A 16,659-nucleotide genomic window follows, 5' to 3' on the forward strand; every position below is an offset into this window, starting at 1 on the left:
TCAACGAGGTCCCAGATCCTTCGTACTCCAAATAACTGAAAGAGAAACAACATGATTATAAGTTCTCAAAATTGCCGCTTGTTCCGTCGAGGGCTCACGAGCAACGAGTTGGTGCAGCCTTCAGAGCACAGGAACAAGAGGACGCTTCTTCGGATTCCCGCTCTTTTATCCGTCTGCGGGAGGGCGGGGACCCTCCTCCGGTACGCCTACTGGGCGTGGTCTTCCGTGCGGGTGTCTAGGACAACCCCTCCTGGGCGGGAAAGGGTGTGCCCCGGCTACGCCACTTTGGGCATACCAGCCGAGCCACGCCCCCCGCCCAAAATGGTTTCCCGCGGGGATCGGGGCACCCATCCATACGTTCGGGGGGACCGAGTGGTCGCCCCTTTCCATTATCCTTCTAATCATATTACCATGACAGAAAGATTTAAAATTAAGGGTTCAGATAACTCTGTCATGCATATGAAATCTAACAATCTTTGACTCATTGCAAGAAAAAGGGTAGACTATATTCCCACTTTCCCTGCCAATCACAAGGGCACAGGCTCCATGAGGTACACAAAAGAAAAGAAACCACCTTATATGTTAAGTGCATTCACCCTTGAAGCTGTCTTCTACGCCTAAGCCTGCTGACTCCAAACATGCAGTATGACTTTGCAGGCTAAGACATATCTGGCCTTCATTTGGACCTCACCAAGACCCAACTGCAAATAAATGTAAACTTAAATAACAAATAGCTCATTTATTTATTAAACAACAGCCAAAAGTCATTAGCTTCACCGGAAAAATTAAGTGTACTCCATGATTCAGTTTCTTCAAGTGAATATCTCTGTCTCCTGTAAGGGTCATTCATTCTCTTACATCTCTTAGCAGAAATTTTGTTCCACACCTTCTTACAATACTGTTCAAGCTGAAAGATTTTTGATGGCATTCATTTAATTACAGCTTTCTTTACGGTCAGCCACAACATCTCATTGGGGTTGAGACTTGGCCATTCCAAAACTCTGATTCTTTTCTTTTTGCTATTCATTTGGCAAGTTAGAGGTGTGTGTTTTAGATGCTCATCCTTTTGCATGATCTGCTTTTGCCTAAGTTTTAGCAGTTTTTCCTCTAGAATGCTGTGCTTTAAACAGGAATTAAAAATGTCCTAGCTTTTGTAACTGACAGTTTCAATTCTATTAAGGACACAGAGGTGAAGATTATGCATTTCTTTCTTCTTTAATCTCAATAGCAGCAGTTTGAAAGAACAATAATCATCAACAAAGGACTTTATTTCTCATGAAACCTAGAGAAAAACATAAATTGCCAATGTTACAATGTCTGTCCAATCAGAAGATGTTATGGTTATGTTTAATCTTTACTTTTCACCAGAAATGTCTTGCATTACTATCACACAACTGCATTTTAGTCTGATCTTGACAGAAGACATTGTTTCTGGAGTTATGTGGTTCATTGTGATGGTGTTGTGCGAACATAAGCTGTGCTTGTGGCTAGAAGGATAACTGTTACAGAGCCTGTTGACCCAGTATTGATGTTTTACCACAAACCTAAATTCTTCAGACCAGTCAAACTGATTAAGTTCCATGCTAGATGTTTGAATATTTTTATTTTTAGTGCTTTAGTTATGCTTGTTTGCCCATTGCCTTTGGTGTCAAATCTAAACTTATCAGATTGTGAAGAGCTGCTAGGTGGCTCATGGAAATATCTGTTGCTCTCCTTTATGTGCATTACACCCATCTACAGTTGTCATATTTAGGAGATGCCAAGCTCCAGAGTCTCAATGAGTGGATGCCTGCTCAATTTCTTAAATAAAACCTTAAAATTTCTGGTAAGGAAGGCCCACACCACGGTTTTTACTGGTGCAGTAGTTAGTTACTGAGCATGGTTTAACCCCTTCGCTGCGGGGCTAATTTCCCCACAGCGCGGGGGAGGGGGGCCGCGCACGGCGCCGCTGTGCTCATGACGAGCCCAGGCTCGTCATGCAGCACGGTGCTCGTGTGCTGGTGACGAGCCTGGGCTCGTCATGACCACGCCCGCGCAATGGAACGCTCAGCACAGCGGGGAAATTAGCCCCGCGTGTGAGCGTTCCACGGCTCATGACGAGCCTAGGCTCGTCACCAGCACACGAGCACCGTGCTGCATGACGAGCCTAGGCTCGTCATCAGCACGGAAGGGGCTAAACCGAATATCTCCTAAGCTTATTTTGAAGGCCAAATCTCTTGCTGTTGTTTTGTATTCTAAACTCAAAATGAGTGAACATATTTAGCATCTCCCTGGTGCGTATACATTGGCTGAAGAAGATCCAGAGGTGTATTCTAACTGAAGTTCACTGCACCACAGTTTAAAATTTAGATATTTCATCATTGCACTGCTGGACTGTTGGAGAGCAGTTTTGAATATTGTGTCCAAGACATCTATGGCCCTAACAAAATTGGTGGTTCATCGTACCATTCTTCTGGCAGTGTTTGATCATGTGATCCCCGTTAGGCAAACACTTCACTGTATATAGCTAATATTATGTCCTTGAGTTTTCCAAAACCTAAAAGATTGAACTTATTGTAAAGCTGACCTTACGACATGGCATCTTCAGGTATATCAAACAAGTGTAGGCAAAGCCAGTGGATCTGGGTTGCTCTTTGAGTCTTTACTAAACCATTAAAACCTGCTGTAGTGAAAACTAAACAAAACGATTGCTTTCTGTATGCAATGCAACTATGAGAAAAGGTATATGCGTAATGATTCAAGGTACTTTCGAGACGCAAAATAGACACTTGTGCCTTGCAATGCAGGTACTCCACAGGAGGCCAGCCAATAACACAAGGTGTAATATTCCTCTGGATGGATCCAAGCTCAAACTATATTTTAAAGTAGTAGTTCTTTTAAATGAGCTGTACTCTCAAGTCAAACCTAAAAATCAGAGATTAGATTGTCATGATCTTTTTTCTAGATCTTTTTTTATATTGGGTGTTTTCATTGTCTTTTTCCATTTGTGATTGAATAGTTAAGGTTCTGAACCTGATCATCCAAAGTAGACATGCAACTTGAGTAAACTCAAACATATGATCTAGTGTTAATATTTTTGCTTAAAATACTCTTGTAAAATTTGTTGGAGATTGTACTCCCCAGAGATCATTACTTGAAAGACTGGCTTTATTTCTCTACATATTTGGAATCTTGAGATTCAGGTTGAGTCTAAATCTTCTTACAGTGATGCTGCCACCTTTATAGTGATTTCAAAGCTAGATACTTCAATAATATTTTGGCCCTGCATGCAGCTTGGGATCCCTGGTAGGGCACAATTTCAGAAACCCATACATAATCTGCATATAATATTGATGATATTAAGAGGCCACAAAATTTCTTTCCATGTTAAACTGAGCTGGCAGGTCATGTGAAGATCATGTGGTATTTATTATCTCTCTGCCGCCCTTGGCATCGTTTTTGCTACCTTTGCCCCTTCCATGCTTGCGATGAACAGCCCGAGTTGCATTCTGCTGTCGCTGCTTCCCAGCCGTCACCAGCCTGTGAGGACGTACTTCTTGGGGCAAGCTGAATAGTAACCCCCTTGTTATATTGAAGTATTTTGTTGCGGAAATGTACTATTAAGAATGGGATGCGTCCAAGCATTTAATTTTATTCCCAGTAACATTATAACTATGCTTATACCAGATAACATTTATAGCTATGAATGTACTTGCCAATATTTTAAGAAATGATCTTCTTTCATTATTTAAATCCTAGCTACAGTTTTTGGGACTTTGGCCCTATTATTATTTTGGTCTATCTATTGGGTAAATGAGTAGTTTGGTTTAAAGTGAGAATTGAGCATTACAGGCATTTACACTCTCCGCAATTAACCCTTTCCCTGCTGCCGTCGGCCAATGGCCGACGGCAGCACTACCTCCCCCATTCCTTTCCATCTACGAATATCCAGAAGGCGACCCAAAATTCTTACTGCTAAGAATTCAGCGCATCACACAGCATCATAAGGCTGAATACAATGCGCCAAGAATTGGGCGTAGAAGAGGATTAGGGAGACATCGTGACGAAGGGAAAGTACGAATACAACGATATAGATTGAGCAGTAAGAATTTTGGGTCGCCTTCTGGATATTCGTATATGGAAAGGAATTTCTATCCTATATGTTCAAGTAATTACTGTTGCTAAAGCCCTGATGACGTCCCAGAAGGGGTCGAAACGCGTCGGCTGTTGATTGTACTGTGATCACTGATACAAAACAGAAAAAATAAAAAGAATATTCAGCACAGAATAATCATTTGGAAAATCATTATTGAAAATTTGTGTTATTGTATTATAGACTGTTTAATAAGTACGCTCCTTCCTTATTTCATTTGTTTTCCTGGTATGCGGAGGTAGGGCGGTGCCTCTGAGGGTGGTACGAAATAAAGAATTACTCTTACGTGCACCTAGCTGGATGACCCAACATCATACAAATTTGAGTGAATAAATTATAAAGTGTAGCGCTGAGAAAAGATGAGTGTCAATTTTTTGCTGTTACTCTCTGACTGTAGATCAAAAAGGTGGAAGGTGATTGTCTTGTTAGTGAGAGAGAAGGCAGTCCAGCTCCGGGCTTTACCTCAAATGCCATTATCATGTAGGCTAGTAAGGAGGGTGTGTATCACCTTATCGATTATGGCAGAGTGGTCCCACAAGATGATGGTGGTAGCCTCACCCTTATATTCCACCAACCTCGATTTGTTCAGAATATCTCATATAGCAATTTCTATATTATGTGGCGGCCAGAAACCAAATTGAGCAGTGCTAAGAATAGAATTTTGTTTAAAACAAAATATATAGAGTTGAGTATTCATTTCTTTTTTACTGGTTTTGTTGGAAAATTGGAGAAGCGACATTGGCTTAGCAGGTTTCTTACTTCCTCATCTGATGGCTATAGACCTTTGAAAGCTCTCTTGAAGGCCATTACTTTAGTATTCAGAATTGTGTTGGGGAAGAGGATGACTGTTGGTAAAGATTTTCTCCATTGTTGACTATCTTCACAGCCTATGAATGCTCTATCCCGACACCCATCTCTAACTGCAGCCTTTTTCTCCCCATGGATGCTGCCCCCTCTGGTGAGAGCCAGCAGAAAGCATAAGGTTGTTCCACCGTCATGGGCCCTTTTAGTACAAATGATTCCGTTCTGTGTTTTATCTTAATGTGGGAAAGGTTTACAGGTGCTGCATGATCATTCCCAAAAAGGCACTAAGTAGCGGGACATGCCTAAAAGAGAAAAGCCTGACAGGCTGTCAATGATGACACTGTCTCTTCACGGAAGGCCAGGACCCACCAATGGTTTGGTGGGTCAGGAGCAGACACTTATCTGATGCAGAATATGTCTGAGTACACTTGTGCACTTGTGCCGGTGATACAGCAGTCTCCCCTGAGCCTGTGTGACAGGGCCATCTGCTCCTCCCATCCTGGCCTCTGTAGTGTTTTGGAAGTGCATTTCTTGATAGGAAGAAACAGTGTGCACCAATAGTTAGAGCAAATGGTAGGATGGTAGGTTTCTTCCTTGCGGCTGTATATGCACGGTGTGTTTCAGGTTAGAAGTTTCATACCACAATGCCACTCCTTTTATTGATAGCTGCAAAGTTTTTAATGGGTTTTGGTAATGTTAAGATAAAGAAGTTCTCTGATTGATGAGTCATTGGGCGGCTCATTTTGATAATCCTTAAGCACTACAAGGTTTGATCAGATATTTAACCCCTTCCATGCTGGGCCGTTTCCGCCGCTGTGCGGTAAACAAAAGAACAGGGCGGGGCCGTGACGAACCCCAGCCGTCATCAGCACACGAGCGCCGCAGAGCGTGACGGCTGGGGTTCGTCACCAGCATGGAAGGGGTTAAGACGTTTGTGTTGTTTAAAATATTGACTTCAAAATATTTATATTTTCTCTGCAGTGATAGACTCGAAGTGATGCGTTCATTATAAATTATTTGGTTTCAAGTTCTAGATTATAGGAATCGCAACAACAAAAAATCTTTACTGTGGTATATGCTTCTTTTAAAAACTATTTATTGAAGGGCAATTGTTGGTAATATTTAAAATGACTTCTTTCTGTTTTGTATGGAACAATGGCTACTTCAATTAAAGCACCCTGGTAAGGGAAGTATACGAGTGTGGGCCCTGCTCTTTCATTTGTATTTGATTTATGTTTACGACTTTTTTTTGCCAAGTTTATCAGAATAAATATTTTAGTTTGACATTTTTTTGTTGTTTTTGACCAAAAGTGGTTGCTATAGCATTTAATTTAATCTCCCTATTTTAGTTTGCAGGTCGGAGTAAAAAGGAAACAAAGTACTCTTTAAAGGCAGTAGAAGACATGCTGGAAGCTCTTCAAATTACACAGTCATAATTCGGATACCCTTCCGAGAATCTCTGAAATCCTGGTTCCAGACAGCATTTGTACTGTTATTTCTGAATAAGCATGTTTATTTTTGTATTTGCCATGGGGAGTATGTAAGATTTTCAAAGACTGTCTTTCTAACTCAAAGTCGATGTAAAGTCAGTCCACGGTTTTGACATGTTTCAGTTGCCTTGTCACAGTTTCCTACTTAAAAAATCAATACCAGCCGTTGTAGGAGCCAGGATCTCTCAAATATTCTCTGTGAAAGCAAATGGGTCCTTCTAATAATACTGTTTAAAATGTGTGATTTATGTTATTGCCTTGACATTATCCCTTCTTCCAGATTACCCAATCTGTCATTATTTTGGCTGTTTCGAGCTGCACCTGAAAATGTCCTTTCTGAGTCATTAAATTATCGCAAAAAACTTTATTTAACTGGAAAATTACATTAGATTTTAGGAAATTATTGAACATTTTCAAAAGATTATTAGGCACTCTGTTTTATTTTTTATTATTCAAGCACATTTGTGTACCAAATCCACAGGGTTATGGACAGGAATACTCACATTGTAAAGGTCTTTTGTAACATAGCGTAAATAATTATTTATATATAAATATCATTTTAGTATTCAAAATGTTCTTCTAAATCCTATTTCCCTCCTGAATGTTGAATTAACACCTTGATCAAAAGGTTTAAAGGCTCTGCCTATTTCTAGATAACACATTTGATTGAAGTCTACAGCTGCATTATTGTTTTATGTCCTAGTACACTTACCATTGTACATCAATCATGCAGCATTAGTAGAACACGCAGTGTATTGATATGAAAATGCACTATCTTGATGGTCTAATAAAAGTAATCAGTGCAAACTGAATGAATACCAAATTTAAAAAACTGCAATGTATTTGTATTCTCTGGATGTTTTAATGTACAATTGTAGAATCGACTTGCATAAAAAATGATTCATGTATATAGGTATGTCATATCTGTATACCGTAAACCTATCTAAAAGGTAGCAGAGCACTGTACAAGGTCATAGGAATGCATACAGCCAATGAGAGGTGATAGAAGTAGCTGGATTCTGGGAGCAGAATTGTACTGTTATTGCATTGTAACGTAGTGTTGCTTAAGGAGTTCTTTCTTCACCCGTTTCCTAAATTGGAGCATAGTTGGGTCATTCGTCATGGTTACAGTCATGTTGCTTAAGATCCTGGGTGCATAAATTTAAAAGGCCTGCTGCCTTGTTTTTTTTCCTTCTTCTTTACACTTCTTAGCCTCCAGTCAGATGGTGGTCTGACTGCAGGTGTGCAGAATAATTTCTCTCCTTCAGGAGACACTTTATTTTGTTAATGTTTATGCCCAATCTCTTGTGAGAATATTGAGTCACCCTGTTTTGTTGTACTGAACTCCCAGTGGGCACAGCATCAAGGGAACCTTCCTGACATCATCCAGATCTCAGAAGGAACTGCAGAAGACCTGCAGTGGTGGCTGACGAACTGCGATTGGGTCAGTGTCTGGTTCCTTCCCCAACCAGAACTGACTGTAGTGACCCGCTTTCAAGAGGCTTTGCAGCTCCAGCCATGGCTGAAACACCAGATCATATCCATAGTGGTACAACACCTAGTGGGTTCTCTGAACGACAGAGTGGACTAACTTACCCGTCGATGCCTAGCGGATTATGAATGGCATCTCAATCCATAGGCGGCGCAAGGTTTTTTCCTAGAGTGGGGAACTCCTTGGTTAGATCTGTTCACCTCTGCCTTTTACAAGGCAGCTCTCAGTTGGAGATGCTTTTCGACTCAAGTGGAGCTCTGTCCTCCTGTATGCCCTTCCTCGAATACTAATCCTGCCCAGAGTTCTCAAGAAGGTAAAGTACTTCCGGCCCAATGCATTCTTGTAGCTCTGGATTCTGCACAGAGAGTCTGGTATCCCGAGCTGTTAAGCATGGGCATTGGTCTTCCCCTTAGCTGCCTCTTCGAGAGCATCTTATGACATAGCAGCAGGGTAGGGTTTTGCACCCGAACCTGAAAACGCTTTGCTTTCATGCGTGGAAGTTGAGCGGGAACAGTTGATAGTTATCGACCTTCCGCCCATAGTCTGCAATGTTATCTTGGCAGCCGGCCATGGTAATACTCTCTTTTGCTGCCATTGACAGGTCGTATTTAAATCTGGTCATGCCAGATCTTAGAAGCATTCTCTAGCCACCCCAAGACAAATGTATCCCCCTCCTTTATCTGCCCCTTTTTTAAATCCCAGTATATCTCAGTGAGCTGGCTTCTGCGTGTAGCTCGCCTGCTTAGCGGCGCGTGAGCATTTTATGCTATTTTAATTTTGCACATTATTTCTCCTCACCTGGCTGGGAAGTACAGCGTGTTGGCAGCGTGTTGTGTGTGCCCCTTGATTTTAGCTCGGCTGAGCTCTGTTGACGGATCACGGAGGACTGGACTCGCCCCTCCCTCCCGCCTCGGTCTGACGCCGGTGATTAGCGCCGTTTGTGCAGAGGGCGTGGAGGGTCCGAGCCAGGCACTTCCGGTAGGGAACAGCAGCGCTCTAGTTGTTGGAACGCTGGGGGGGGGTATAAGGCGGATGTGCTGTCGACAGCGCAGCGGTCGAGCGCAGCGGGCGCGACGAAGGCGCGCCGGAGTTGCGCCAGAGTTAAGCCCGTCTGCGCCCGTCCGCGGCCGACTGCGGCCCAGGGCCATAACCCCTGCCTCTCCCTCCTGTCAAGTCTCATGGAGTCAAGATGAGTTACTTCTCCTCCGAAGAGAGCTATGCGGGCTATGCCCCCACAGCATTGACGCAGGGACCAATGCGGGCTGCAGCCACTGTGAGTACACCTTCAACACAGGTAAGGCGCTAACCGCAGGCCAACATACTTTGGTATGTGGTCTACTAAATGTTCGCTCCCTACGGAAACACTCCCTCGATATTCATGACCTCCTCACGGGGAAACAATGGGATCTTTTATTCCTGACGGAAACGTGGCTTGACCAAGATTCCATGCCGGAGATCATTGAGGCCATCCCTGAAGGCTACTGCCTACAAAGGCTAGATAGACCACGTGGGAGAGGGGGCGGTATAGCCATTGTTGTGCGGCAAGATTATCAATGTCAGCTGGATCGCACTGTGATTGACGACAGTGAAGCTGGCGCCTTCTCCATTTTTATTAATGGTTGCTTCACCTTGAAAGGCTTGTTAATTTATCGTCCGCCAGGCTCTTCTACAGCCTTTGTTGAAAAGCTAGTGGAAGGTGTCACAGAAGCCGCTCTACGCTCGGACAAATATCTGGTCCTAGGGGATCTTAACTTACACCTAGATACCCCCTCGGACAGAGTGGCGAGCGAGCTATGCCACACGATGGCTAGCTTACAATTTGAGCAGAAGGTACTGCAACCCACCCATAAGCTGGGTCACCTTCTGGACCCAGTCTTTGCTAACTGGAGCCAAGTGGACGCCCAAGCCCCGATTCCCATCGCATGGTCCGATCATTTCCTCGTCCCCTTTACCATCGAAATACAGGGACTCCGCCCCAATGACCCTCCCGCTGATAAACATCCGAGGCGCAGATGGACAGCGTTCTCCCAGGCCAAATTCAATCTGGCACTTACCGAGAAAGGTCATCTTGGGGGCGACGGGGTTGATGAAGTTAATTCCAACCTGGACCAACGTATTCTGGAAGCCCTGAATCAGGTGGCACCTTTGGGTATGTCGAAATCAGGCGGCCGAATACAACGGTCGGCGCCTTGGTATAATGAGGATCTGCGAACGGCCAAAGCTGCATGTAAACGCGCCGAAAGGCAATGGAGGATTGCATACTCCATGCAGGCCAAAACTGTTTACACTGATTGCAGACGTGCCTATCACATGTTGATTAGGAAGGCCAAATCATCGTATTATTGCAATAAAATTGAGGAAGCCAAGCAGTCCACCAAGGAGCTTTTCTCTATTTACAAATCTATTGCAATAGGAAAATCTGCCGCAGCACCGAAGAAATTTTGCACCACGGAGGGCTGTAATCGTATTGCGGAGTACTTTGCAACCAAGGTCTCCAACATATACAATTCCTTCCCCCAGAGGACAGATAGCGGCATTGCCCCCTTGGAACTCCCAAGAGGGGAAGGGGAACATCGGCTGACCATGTTCGTCACTCCTTCCACTACGGAGCTTCTCCGCATCTGTGGATCCATCAAATCCGGTTCCCCCAGAGACCCGACCACCCCCAGCCGGCTCAAGGACAGCTTGCCAGTGCTAGAGCCCTATGTGCGTCAGCTTCTGGACATTTCCTTTGAGTCTCAGGTGGTCCCGAAGGCCTGGAAACAGGCGGTGGTACTCCCCCTACAAAAAAGGCCAACGTTAGCTTTGAAAAGCTGGATAACCTCCGTCCTATTTCCCTCCTTCCCTACATGGCGAAGGTGGCGGAAAAAATAGCCAACATACAGCTCATGCAGTTCGTGGAGACGGCTTCGCTACTCCACGACTCGCAATTTGGCTTCCGTCCCCGTCACTCGACGGAGTCTGCTCTCCTCGTGGCGGTAGAAGCACTCAGACAGGGAGTAGACGAGGGCCAGACGATGGCACTGATCCTTTTAGACTTAAGCGCAGCATTCGACACTGTAGCACATTCCACCTTGCTACAGTGTCTGAATGGAGGCGGGGTGACAGGAGCTGCGCTTGGTTGGATCAAGTCCTTCCTCTCTGAGAGGTGCTTTCAAGTCAGACTGGGTGAGTGCTATTCCAGGGAGATTGAGCTGGGCCAGGGCGTCCCTCAGGGTTCGTCCCTGAGCCCAACTCTATTCAACATCTACGTCTCCCCCCTAGCAGCCATTGTGGAGGGTCATGGCCTCCGCCTGGTGTCCTACGCCGATGACACGCAGTTGGTCATCTCCCTATCGCGCGCGCCCGGTCTTGCGGCAGACATCTTCAGGAATTGCATGAAAGACCTTGCTGCCTGGATGTCTGCCAACTGTTTAAAGTTGAACGGGAGCAAGACCGAGGTGCTCGTGGTGGGGGGTGCACCGTCTGCGTGGTCGTCTGCGTGGTGGCCACCTTGTTTGGGGGAAGTCCCCGCTCCCTGCCGTGAGGCCAGGAATCTGGGCGTGTGGCTCGATAAGGACCTCACCTTTGGCCCACATGTCGGTCGGGTGGCGGGGGTATGCTTCAGTGTTCTGAGAGCCCTCAGGAAAGTCTTAGACCTGCTTCCCATCTCAGCTCGTCAGACGCTGGTGCATGCCTTGGTCACCTCCCGACTTGATCATGGGAACCTACTCTATCTGGGGGCCACAGGCAGGGTCATCGGTCGCCTGCAGGTTCTTCAAAACGCGGCAGCGCGGTTGGTCCTCAGACTCCCCAGGAGATCATCCGCCAAGCCAGCCTTGCGAGCGCTCCATTGGCTCCCCATCGAGAGGAGAGTGAAGTTCAAGGCCCTTGCCACCTGCCACCGTATTCTGAATGGCAAGGCACCTCTCCCGCTCCAGAGCCTAGTAGCCTACTACGAGCCTACACGCAGTCTCCGGTCCTCGCAGACCGGGCTGTTAAAAGTACCTAGAATATCTAAAGCTCGTATGGGAGGCAGGTCCTTCAGATACCTTGCTCCCAAATGCTGGAATAATTTGCCACTGGAACTTCGACTTGAACCCTCCGAAATCCAGTTCAGAAAAAAACTTAAAACTCATCTTTCTCAGTAGATAGCTTGGTTGGGAGGAGGGGGGACAGTCACTCCACTTGTCATAGCGCGGGGACACGCCAGTGGCGTAACCAGGCGCTTAATAAATGTCCAATAAAAAAAAAAAAAAGTAGCCCTTCAAAAAGTCTTGGGCTCCTGAAGAGTCCCAGATTGGAGCTATCTTTTTGTAGTATGGTGTACCCTTAAATAAAACGCTAAATTCAAGCCACAACCTGGCAATGGATCTTAAACATTTCAACCTCACTTTTTGAAAAACTTAGGGGGCCTCGTTCATGGGCTTTCTAACATTGTTTCAGATATAACCCCCACATTTCTCATTCGGACAAAAAAACCACATCCTCCAGTTTTTCATTTGAAACTCACAGCAATAAAGGGCGCCAGGGAGAGCTAAGCCACCTTATCTTTTCTCCTTCTAAGCTTCTTCCATGATACTCTTGGTAGCCCATATCAAGGTGGGTATTCTCCCTTGAATCTTAGCTAGTTTACTTCTCAAACATAAGGGGGATACTGTCAAATAAATTGGCGAGTGTAGGCAGGGTTGACATCTTTACCAGTGCAAAAGTTATTATAGTCTCTCCCCCAAACATGATGATATTGGCCCATCCCGATTTGGAAATTTGTATTTACTTACAAGTCCCTAGTAATGTGCACTACATATGCCCAGGCCCTATAAATTGAATGCTACTAATGAGCCTGCAGCACTTATTGTGCCACCGACTTAAGAAGCCCCCTAACCGTGGCTCAAGCATGTCATTGCCGGGCATGTGTGCAGTTTACAGTTCCATTTCAACTAGGCAAGATAAACCTTTTGCCAGGCCTAAACCTTCCCTTTGTAGGTCGAGCATACAGCGCACATGCGCTGTCTCTAAGACCTGCTGTCATCAATAATACCACTTTTTTCCCCAGCTGCTACTTACCATTGGTTCACTCCAGTGTTACTTTTCTTTGGTTCCTCCTAACTTGCTCACTTTGCACAATACGTCACTTCCATTCAAGGCTATGGCGCATTGGCTGTTTACAGTTTCCTTAAACTTTCTCTCTTGAGATAATGTGTGCGAGAACTTCTTTTTATTGTTACTTTCTACCACCGCTCGTTCACATATGCAAAACAACACAACAGGACGTACGAAATTTCAGATATCAAAGCTAATTTATGTAACACCATAGGGCACTAAAAATATAATGTCAGAAAACGTTATCAAAAGGCAATTGCTCAAAAGATACCGTGCGTCGCACAATGAGGGTAAAGGCGTAGTGATATGTGAGAATATTACATCTGGCTATTTTTAGCAAACAGCAGCAATTTCAGAATTGGTAATTTACAGCAACGATCATGTCATGCCCCGAACTGCAGAATAGAAACCGAAAAGAGGTTTACTTTCTCGCTCTCTAACTTGTTGTCTCCCACTAGCACTCTCTCTCTCGCTATCCCTTTCTCTTACCCTGTCTCCATATACAGATAGATAACTATAGATAAAAATGCATTTATTTCAAATATTTCAATAGAGGGAGTCTGGTGACACGACAATAAACTATGAGGCTGGAGGGGCGTGGGTACCATTTGTGCAGCGGGTGCAGTAGCATCGGAGCTCAATGAACCCTAATAATTGCTGAATGTACTAGCCCAACAGCAGTCAAGGGACCGCTTTCCTTGTTTTCACCACGACTGTTGGCATCCTTGGTATACTATGCTACTCCGGCTGATGGCAGTGTGGCTTCCAAATGTCACTAGATCTCCATGACAGCCTTTCTAGAAGCTAATGCCTGTAATCCGTTATGTGTTTTATTGCTATTTGCGAAGCGCATTCTATAATTAAAATGTTCGCCAAGGGGGCTAGTCTGTTATGGAGTGCTGTGTTGGACTTTCAGATTATTTTGTGTCTGGGTTACATTTTGCTTATTTAAGCATGCGGCCAATATTCAATGAACATTTCTAAACAAACATTAGGAGCATTGCTTTACGGAAACGGGCCTACACTGCCACCAGGGCTACTCCGTCAAAGCAACTACAGTCCCCTGTCCTGGTAGGTTAAGCGCCTAGCAAGTGTAAACCTCTTCAAATTTGTTAGTCAGAATGGGATGATGTTCTTTGGGGGTTAAGATATGAATTGTTCGGTCAAAAGATCAGATTTCTGCTTCTAGCCACTTAACTAAAATGTGTGACCCTGGACTAATCACTTTACCTCTTTGTTCTTCGGTACCTTTTTTTTATCTTCGCTGAAATCGGTGGCCTCAGGTGGTGGTAAGAAGTGCACTTCGAAATGGGGGGCACTGAGTACTGAACTGAGCGCCAGGCAAATAACTTAAGGTCATGCTGGCGCTTTGATCTGAATTGTAATTGGTGAATGATAAATACATGATAAAGGCAAACCAAACAAGATAATATCAATATATTGACAGGCTCTTGCAAACTGCATACTTTGCTTACATTCTCAAGTTAATAAGACATTGACAGTTAAACTCTATATAAAACAAAATCTCACCACTGGCTATTAAAATATATGAAAGACAAAATGCGCATTAGTAGATTAATAAAACATAATATACTTTCATAAATGTAAAATAAACAGGCACATAAAAGGCAGTAAGTTATTCTTTCCTTGCCTGCTATTGTGTGATGATTTTAAAGCAATAACATCGTTTATTTTTCACTTGAGGAGTTTTTTAACTCCCCTGTTTATTTGCCGAGACCAGTTTTTCTGCAGAGCGAGATATACATGTCCCAGAGCCTAGAGATGACCTGCCTGACAGTTTGCAGTGGAGGAGGAAGGCTTAAACAAATAAACCCTCCTATTTGCCCCCCAGGAGCTGGCCTGTCTTTAACAATGCGTGTGCGCCCACACTTACAGGCATGTCTGACTATTGCACATGTTCATTCGCAGCGCCAAACACATTCCCGAGTGCATTTGTTGTGCCGTCCTTTCTCTCATAATATGATAATTTATTTTTGTCAAAATGGCGGCCTCTTCACTCCGGAGTAGTCTGCGTCAGCCTTTTTAGCTTATACAATACATGTTGGCTTGAATTAACTTGTTTATAATTATGAGTGTTATGCATTTTAATAATGATAATGTGATATTTCTAGTTCTAAGAAAGAGCGACGTGCACCTATGTATTATATTAGCATTTTCGTCATTGATAATAAATAATCTGATATTTACAGTGCTAAAAAAAGAGCAGACATACGCTACAACTCGCCCATGCATATCATTAAAGCAATAATACAAATAATAATATTTATATATAGCCACTTCGTATCTCAATTCTGCTCCTTAGCACTACGATTATCACTTGTTACTAAAATACAATTTATTAGCACTCAAATATTTATTTGTTTGGTTTCACCCCTTTCTACACTGCTGACTACATCTTTCTATGCCACTTAAAAATTAAAGGCTGTGTTGGTGGATAGTTTTGACCAGAGTTTGTAACAAACACGTAAACAGGCAAGTTAAAGAGAGTTAATACTTTAACATCTCGGCAAAGGGCTTGGCATTACCAGCCACTTCTGCTGTGACTCGAAGCTTTGGTGTTGGAAGAACATTTTGATATATTAATTTCTAAGTGTAAAACATAATTAAACCCAGGTTAATTCAACAGCGTATACGCTGTCTGCAAAACCTGCTGTAATCAATAATACCAATTTTTTCCCACCTCCTACTTTCCTTTGGTTCACTCCAATGTTACTGTTTTTCTTGCCTCCTAACTCCTTAGCTTTGCCGATACGCCACTTCTGTTCAAGGCTGTGGCGCACATGCCAATTACAGTTTCCTTATGTTTTCCCTCTTTAGATGTGTGAGAGTACTCGTTTTTAATTGTTACTTTCTGCTGTCGCTCGTCGTTGCTTGTTAATAATTATAACCATACTTTAACTGTCAGTGCAGCGCCTGTTCCACGAGTGCCACTCTTTGTTTTGCTTTCTCTTTCTTGTGTCGTATTACTTCAGGCGCTGCATCTTCCTGTTAAGTGCCCTCCATAGTGCAGAGGGAGCTGGGTCGAGTTCACAACCCTTCGCAGAACTTTTGTTTCGGTGCCTTCTCCCTGGCTCACCTATCCCTCACACGGCTGGTGAGGTGCCGGGTTTTTAGAGACCCGGTGGTGCCAGGGGATCACACCCGAAGACCTCTAGGTTCTCCCTGTTCTGGACTTACAGAAACACGGAGTCTTCTAGGTGAAGTCAAAGATCGAATTTATTGGCTGCAACCAAGTAACATGCGTCCTAGAAGTACGACAACACGGGCCGTAAGTTCTCAGGAGACTGTTCGTTTTTACAGAACCAGACTTCTCCTTATATACACAAATAACGGCTGCAGGCAAGAATTCTTAAGTTTACGATATGGCAATACGAATATTTCCACAATAATACAAAGAGCGAAGTCATGCTGGTCAGCACATATTTTAGATGTCCAGTTTGTGATGGATTACCGCGCCAGATCCAGAACTCCCATCAGATATCGATGAAATGCCAATAAGGTCGAGCCCCCTCCCATCATAAAACGGGTCATAAACAAGAATCATGGACAGGTGTGTGTGTATGGAAAACAGGGTTTGTATGCAGTGAAAGGTTTATGACATGTTGTGCTTTGATGATATCGGGCTCGGCCACTGGGCG

General features: G+C 44.1%; 1 protein-coding gene across 1 annotated transcript in view; it reads left to right on the forward strand.

The window, feature by feature from the left end:
* Nucleotides 1-7,328, forward strand: part of EMC2 (ER membrane protein complex subunit 2) — a 175,181-nt gene extending 167,853 nt beyond the window's left edge. The window contains exon 11 of the mRNA XM_086966116.1: nucleotides 6,286-7,328. Coding sequence (XP_086822242.1) covers nucleotides 6,286-6,372 — 87 coding nt within the window. The 3' untranslated portion in view covers nucleotides 6,373-7,328. The remainder of the gene's footprint in view (nucleotides 1-6,285) is intronic.
* The last annotated feature ends 9,331 nt before the right edge of the window (nucleotides 7,329-16,659 follow it).

Source organism: Lissotriton vulgaris, chromosome 4_1 (genome assembly GCF_964263255.1).
Source record: "Lissotriton vulgaris chromosome 4_1, aLisVul1.2, whole genome shotgun sequence".
Taxonomy (NCBI): Eukaryota; Metazoa; Chordata; class Amphibia; order Caudata; family Salamandridae; genus Lissotriton; species Lissotriton vulgaris.